Source organism: Leptonychotes weddellii, chromosome 8, assembly GCF_054177405.1.
Source record: "Leptonychotes weddellii isolate Sample4059 chromosome 8, ASM5417740v2, whole genome shotgun sequence".
In the NCBI taxonomy this organism is placed as follows: Eukaryota; Metazoa; Chordata; class Mammalia; order Carnivora; family Phocidae; genus Leptonychotes; species Leptonychotes weddellii.
In genome coordinates this window covers 81,802,079-81,810,008 of record NC_138376.1, presented here as the reverse complement: position 1 = coordinate 81,810,008, position 7,930 = coordinate 81,802,079, and the positions used below count along the sequence as shown (strand labels likewise).

General features: G+C 39.7%; 1 protein-coding gene across 2 annotated transcripts in view; it reads left to right on the top strand.

Annotated features, from left to right (window-relative positions):
* SEC63 (SEC63 protein translocation regulator) overlaps positions 1–7,930 on the top strand; it is a 66,724-nt gene that overhangs the window by 46,391 nt on the left and 12,403 nt on the right. The window contains exons 17-18 of one of the 2 annotated variants that reach the window (XM_006743711.2): positions 387–545; positions 4,683–4,784. In XM_006743711.2, the coding sequence (XP_006743774.1) occupies positions 387–545; positions 4,683–4,784 (261 nt within the window). The remainder of the gene's footprint in view (positions 1–386; positions 546–4,682; positions 4,785–7,930) is intronic. The other variant, XM_081828761.1, reaches the window with a different exon arrangement.

Here is a 7,930-nt window from a genome sequence, read left to right as displayed (position 1 = left end):
GATGCCATGTGTGCGTGCTCACTGTCTCAAATAAATAAATAAATCTTTAATAAAAAGTACATATATATTGTGTGATTGATGTTTTGAAAGATGAACCATGTTGCCATTGCAGTAGTATACTTTGCAAATAAAGGTAAAATATTTTTTATTTTACAAACATGAAAAATAAATAAAATAACTAACAATAGACAAATAAGCCAAATGTTAAAGTCTTTAGTCTGACTACCACGTATGTATAAATACATGTGTTTATAATTCTCTAAAATTCTGTATGAATAGTGAAATTATAATCTTGAGCTAATTTAATTATAATGACAATAATTAGCTTCAGGGACTCAGAATTCACTGAGATATTCAGAACTTCTGTGGTTGCTTTTTCCTTTTAGGAAGCTGCAGTAAAGGAAGACGAAGAAGAAGTTTCTGACAAAGGCAGTGATTCTGAAGAAGAAGAAACCAATAGAGAATCCCAAAGTGAAAAAGATGATGGTAGTGACAGAGACTCTGATAGAGAGCAAGATGAAAAACAAAACAAAGATGATGAAGCAGTAAGACTTTTATAGGTTTAAATAATTAGAATTATATACCTCTGATAGTTTTGGTTTTTGTTGTTTTTTCATTTGTTTACTTGTTTGTGTGCTTGTCTTAATACCCGTATATTTTATAATCTTATATTACTTTGTGAGAATATGTTTGTGGGATGGTGGTCAGAATTATAAAGAAAAATAGTTTCTAACAAGGATCGGACCTCTTAATTTTCTTAAATCTTAAATTGCTGTTAGTATAGGTTGTGGATTTGAGGAGAAGTCAGTTTGGTGTCTTACAGTAATTTTCAACATTGGAGCTGAGTCTGGAAATGAATTAGGAAAGGTGGGTTATGGTCTAAGCAGTTACTTAGAGGAGTCTTTCAAAAGTTCTAGGTAGTGTTTAGAGGAAAGAAACACTACTGTGGACTCTAATGTCAAGAGGTTGTTTAAGGAGAAGACTAACATTTACAGAATGCCACCTTGTTTAAGAGGTATATAAGACATTAAGGAAAGGAGGAGTCTCTAAGGAACTTACTAAGGTTGTGAGGGTAGAGAGAATAGGAAGAAGTCTCGTGGTGTGGCATTAAGTTGCACCTGATTTATAGATGAGCTATAGAAAAAGAGGGTTTGGTGGACAAATAATGGGTCCTTAGAGACTCCTGCAAATGAACTGTAAACTGATCAGCTATTCCTTTATGTTTGTGTTGTTCTGTTTTTTTCTTACTGGGCCATCAACCTAAAAGTTACCCTTGTGGTTTAGGACAGAAAAGGGGATTCCCTGAATAGCCTGTGAGGCACAGGTAGAGGCCGAAAAGAGGATAAAAAAGTAAAGGGCAAAGGATAAAAGTATAAGGAATTGCAGGCATACCCTGGAGATATTACAGGCTTAGCTCCAGACCACCACAGTGAAACTGACATCACAATAAAGCAAATCAAATGAATTTTTTGGTTTCCTAGTGGGTATAAAAGTTACGTTTACACTATATTGTAGTGTAGTCTATAGAGTATGCAATAGCATTGTCTCAAACAATATGCACGCCTTAATTAAAACATTCTTTATTGCTAAAAAATGCTAACCATCCTCTGAGCTTTTCGCAAGTTGTAACCTTTTTGCTGGTGGAAGCTCTTGCCTAAGTGTTGATGGCTGCCGACTCTTCAGAGTGGTGGTTGCTGAAGGTTGGGGTGGCTGGGGCAGTTTTTTAAATAAGATGACAATAAGGTTTGCTGCATTGGCTGTTCCTTTCACAAATGATTTCTCTCTAGCATGAGATGCTGTCTGATAGCATTTCACCCATAGTAGAACTTCTTTCAAAATTGGAGTCAGACCTCTCAAACCCTGCCACTGCTTTGTCAACTAAGTCTTTGTAATATTTTAAATCCTTTGTTGGCATTTCAACAGTTTTGACAGCATCTTCACCAGGAGTAGATTCCATCTCAGGAAACCACTTTCTTTGCTCATCCATCAGAAGCAGCTCCTCATCTGCTCAAGTCTTCTCATGAGATTGCAGCAATGCAGTCCCATCTGCAGGCACCACCTCTAATTCTAGATCTCTTGCTGTTCTTACCACATCTGTAGTTACTTCCCCGCCCTGGAGTCTTGAACCCCTCCAAGTAATCTGTGAGGGTTGGAATCAGCTTCTTCCAAACTCCTGTGAATACTGATATTTTGACCTCTTCCCATGAATCATAAATGTTCTTAATGGCACGTAAAAGGGTGAATCAGAAGATTTTCAATATACTTAGACCAGATCCACCAGAGGAGTCACTCACTATCTGTGGCAGCTATCACCTTAAAAAATATATTTCTAAGCTAGTAACACTTGAAAGTGATAATTACTCCTTGATCCATTTGCTGCAGAATGGATGTTGTGTTAGCAGGCATGAAAACAACATTAATCTTACTGTGCATCTCCATCAGAGCTCTTGAGTGACCAGGTGCATTCTCAGTGAGCAGTAATATTTTGAAAGGAAATTTTTTTTGAGTAGTTGGTCTCAACAGTGGGCTTAAAATACTCAGTAAACCATGTTGTAAGCAGATGTGCTGTCATTCAGGCTTTGTTGTTCCATTTAGAGAGCACATGCAGAGTAGATTTAGCATAATTCTTAAGGGCCCTAGGATTTTAGAATGGTCGGTGAGTAATGGCTTCAACTGAACATCACCAGCTGCAGTAGCTCCTAACAGGAGAGTCAGCCTGTCTCTTGAAGCCAGGCATTGACTTCTCTCTAGCTATGAAAGTCCTAGATGGCATCTTCTTCCAGTGTAAGGCTGTTTTGTCAGTATTGAAAATCTGTTATTTAGTGTAGCCATCTTTATTAATTCCCCTAGCTGGATCTTGTGGGTAGCTTGCTGCAGCATCTACACTAGCACTTGCCGCTTCACCTTGCATTTTCATGTTACGGAGATGGCTTCTTTCCTTAAACCTCATGAACCAACCTCTGCTAGCTTTAAATTTTTCTTCTGCAGCTACCTCACCTCTCTTAGTCTTGATAGGATTGAGGCAAGTCCTTGCTTTGGATTAAGATTTGGCTTAAAGAAATATTGTGGCTAGTTGGATATTCTGTCCAGACCACTAAAACTTTCTCCATACATGCAATAAGGCTGTTTCGCTTTCTTACCACTTCGTGTTGTTCACTGGAGTAGCACTTTTAATTTCCTTTAAGAACTTTTCCTGTGCATTCACAATCTGGCTATTTGGCCCAAGAGGCCTAGCTTTCTGCCTGTTTCGGCTTTAAACTTGCCTTCTTCACTAAGCTTAATCATTTCTAGCTTTTGATTTAAAGTGAGAGACGTGCGGCTCTTCCTTTCACTTGAATACTTAGAGGCCATTGTAGGATTATTAATTGGCCTGATTTCAATATTGTTGTGTCTCAGGGAGGCCCAAGGAGAGGAGGAGAGATGGGGGGAACAACCCGTTGGTGGTGCAGTCAGAACACACACGTTTATTGTTTAAGTTTGCCATCTTATGTGAAAATGGTTTGTGGTGTCCCAAAACAATTATTACAGTACATCACAGATTACCATAACAAATATAATTAAAAAGTTTAAAATATTGCAAGAATTAACCAAAATGTAACACAGAGACTCAAAGTGAGCAAATAAATGCTGTTGGAGAAATGGCAGCAGTAGACTTGCTCGACACAGGGTTGCCACAAAGCTTCAGTTTGTGAAAACCGCAATATTTGAGAAGTACGGATGTGCAAAGTGCAGTTAAATGAGGTATGCCTGTAATGTGGTGGGGAGTTTGCCCTTGGGAGTGGTGGGGAAAAACAAGGATGACTTTTTAGCAGTTGCTGGCCCCAACTGTTTTTGTACTTTGGGAATTAAATTGATTGCCAAGAAATTAAAGCCTATTAAGAATATTATTTCCCCAGGTGTGCTTTGAGAAAGAGTTGACATATTCCTTTCTGAGTATAGCATTAGGATTAGTAGAAGTGGCAGATTAGTTTCTTTAGATACCAAAAATACATTCATTCAGTTGTCAAATAATTATACAAACAGTTATTCGTTATCTGTCACGTTGCAAGCACTGTGTTAGATGAGAGGAATGCAAGCCAAATGTAAAACAGTTTCTGCCCTTGAATGATAGTAGGCTAGTGGGGAAGGCAGACTTATAAATAAACATTAAAGTACAAAAGAGATTATGCACATTTTGTGCAAGGTACAGTGAAAGCACAAAGGAGGGAGTGATCATCTCAGTTGAGGGAAATTTCTGGTATTCAGGAGCTCATGGTTTAGGCTTTAGCAGCTCCCGAAGGAATAATAGTAGGAATTTTCCAGGTTAGAGAAAGAGAGAGAAAACAAAAATCCAGACATGGTTTCGGAGGAGTGAAATAGCTTGGTGAATTCAGAGAAGTCAAGGTAGTTTGAAGTGACGAGAATAGAAAGTGCAGAGATAGGCAGTGACAGGAGACTGGAGTGGAGAGATTGGCCCAGGTCAGGTCAGATTATGACTGTATAGTTCATGCTAAAGGGCTTAGGTTTGATTTATGAAATGATGCGTTACAACAGTTTTGAGCAGGGAAATGATCAAGTTTGTGGAACTGAACTCCGTGGTAGTTAGCATTGTCAGGAATAATAGCTGGAAGAAGGTGGAAACTGTTCAATGAGAACATTTGAAAACGTACTTGATTTCAAGGGTTTGATTTTTACTTTACTAGGAGTGGCAAGAATTACAACAAAGTATACAGCGAAAGGAGAGAGCTCTCCTGGAAACCAAATCAAAGATAACACATCCTGTTTATAGTCTTTACTTTCCTGAGGTGAGTTATTCATGGCTCAGTGTTTTCCTTGTCCCGTTTACTTTCTCTCCAGGTATTTTTCAGTTGCCTTTTATCCCTCTGTGGTGTATACTGGCTCAAATGTGCTGAAGATGATCTATTCTTGATAGGCAACATTTCAAAGGGTACATTTCAGTATGAATTAGATTCTCACGTGAATGTGTCGTTTAATGGGAGGATTGTTAACTTTTTAAGTATTTCTGTGGTTTCCCGGGCTTCTGTCCTTTCTGTGGCTGGATGACTGCAGGTTGTGCTGAATGATGATTTCTCTTTAGCAGTTCAGGCAGTCTTGCAGACAAATGCGTATTTTGTCCTCGTCATAGGACTACATGGGTTCTGTGAATCCCTCACTTGTACCAAGTTTTAGATCGGAAGGAAAAAGTTCTTAAGTTTTCCCGTGGGTTTTCTCTGATGGTCCTCCACTGGCCACCTGGAACCACTACACTGGCTCTGTGGCTCTGGCCCTCGTAATTGCCCTAGTCCGTGGCCATAGGCAAGCCCGTGGCTGTGGGACCAGCTGCGTTCAGTAAGAGTTGAGAGTGGCTGAGCCCCAAGCTCAGGACAGATTGATCAGTGCTGTTTGTTTCTCTCGTCCTTGTTTAGTTTGTGGTTGTGGCCTGCTCAGCTGTTGATCTCCTTGAGTTTTTTCTTTCAAATGAATTTGGGATTTGCTTGACGTTGTGCTTTTGCCATGATTCTGTGGCCAAAGGTCAAGAACTGGTTGCCTCTTAGTTCAGGGAAGCTGTTCCACAGACTGCCTCACAGCTTTGCCGTAGAACCTTCTGCTCAGCACTCGTGTTTGGCAGGTGATTTCATGTATAAATCTGCCTTTTGCTTTAGCATGTCAATCCAGAGTTGCTGGGGGCTGCTGAAGGCAAATTCCCAAGTCATTTGGCTTTCCTAATAATAAATGAATGGCTCTGCATAGACTGTTGTTTTGACTTGGAAAGAAGTGAGCCCAGGATTCCATGTTAATGCGCTTGCTGATCTTCTGGCATGTCCTGAGCTTTAGCCCATCTGTTAAGGGCATTTTGCCCATTGCAGTGGTAGCCTGCCAACCTCAAGGCTCCCGAAATCAAGCGAGTAAATTCCACTCATTGATTGGTTTTAGAAGTGCCATCGGATGTTATAAGCTGCATAATTTGTACCCTTATAACAGATAGTTCATTTTAGACCATGCTTAGAGTTAATAAGCAAAACATCCATTCACTGCCTTAGAACATTTTAGCCTTGAAAATGCCTTTTTCTAATTTAAGCTACAACTGTACTGTAAACATCTCAAAGTACCATTTATCAGATAAAATTTATTTAGGATTTTCCTAACATCTGTCTACCTTCCCGTGTACCTACCGAACTACCCTAACAACCACACTCACTACCCACTTAAATTGCTTAAAGTTTTATGATTATAATTGACTTATATGTTACTGAAACTCATTCATTATGCTTAATATGTTAAGAATGGTGAGGAATCTCACACCACAGAAAAACTATTGAAAGTGCAAATAACTCGTGCTACAATGTATTTTCCACTTTCACTATGTGCATCAGAGTCTAGGCACAAGTACAATGCCATGGATTGAAATTTACTAGCTTCTTAATAAATATTTTTGAATGAATCTCATTTTAATCAAGTAACCTGGGAGAGCAGAGGGAAAGGCATTCTCTTAGTGGAGAGGTAAAGAAGAATCGCACGTTCTTGAACATCTCCCTCTGCTACTTACATTACATATATGTTCTGGTAATGAGATTTCTGACAATGAAATGTCAGAACTCTTAAATGATTAAGGTGCCTACCTCATTTCATTAATAATCATGATTATCATTTTTTTAAAGATTATTTATTTGACAGAGAGAGCGCGTGCACTCGCCAACACACACAAGCAGGGGGAGAGGCAGAGGGTGAGGGAGAAGCGGGCTCCCTGCTGAGCAGGACCCTGGGATCATGACCTGAGCCGAAGGCAGGCGCTTAACGACTGAGCCACCCAGGCGCCCCCATGATTATCATTTGTCACGATCAGTGTGCTAGACATTCTAACATATCTTTTGCTCGTATTATCTCAGTCCATCTTCACAACACAGCCTGAGTTAGGCACTCATCATTTAACAGAGAAGAAAAGTGAGATTTAGAGACGTGAAACAGTCCGGGTCTGTGTGGCTTTAAAACAGGCATCGGCAAACTACAGCCTGCAGACGAGTCTGCCTCCCTGCCTGTTTCATGAATGAAGTTTGACTGCAGCACAGTCACGCTCATTCTGTTCATGTTACAGTGGCAGGGTTGAGTAGTTGTGACTCAGACTCTGGCCCACTTTTAACACTGTGTGTGTGCAACACGCACAGAGGCAAACATACGTATATACACATATACCTATTGTGGTAGTCCCCCTTGGGTTAAGCAGAAGTTAGATTAATCATGTACTTGTGATTTATTTATTCTGCTTGTTAATGTTGTTGTAGTGCTTTGTAGTTTACAAGAGTTTTTAGTTGACAGAGTAGCATTCTTAGATCAAATTTTAACGTCTTGTGGATAAAATAGGAAGTGCAAGTGATTTTGGCTTAAAAAGGCATTTTCCCTATGATAACTGTTTTCAGTAAAACGTTATTTTTTTTTTAACTTTCTTTTGGATAATTGAAAATTTACAACAGTCTAGTGTCGTTTTGGTTGAGTATTTAGAATATCCTAGAATTCGTTTTATTTTTTAGCTCCAAAACATTTTTCTTTAAGCCATTTTAGAAAGCTGCCTTCCCTGACCAATTCTTAAGCAGTGGATACCAAGAGATGACTAAACAGTTACTGCTGTGTCCTGCACAGCAGTGCTCACTGAGCACATTGAAGCTTGGTGCTTCTGGACTGCTTGGGCTGCTGCTGCTTCTTTTTTTTTTTTTCCTTAAAAGATTTTATTTATTTATTTTTTGACAGAAAGAGACACAGCAAAGGGCACCTGGGTGGCTCAGTCGTTAAGCGTCTGCCTTCGGCTCAGGTCATGATCCCAGGGTCCTGGGATCGAGCCCCGCATCGGGCTTCCTGCTCTGCGGGGAGCCTGCTTCTCCCTCTGCCTCTGCCTGCAAACTCCCTCTGCTTGTGTTCCCTCTCTCTGTCAAATAAATAAATAAAATCTTTAAAAAAA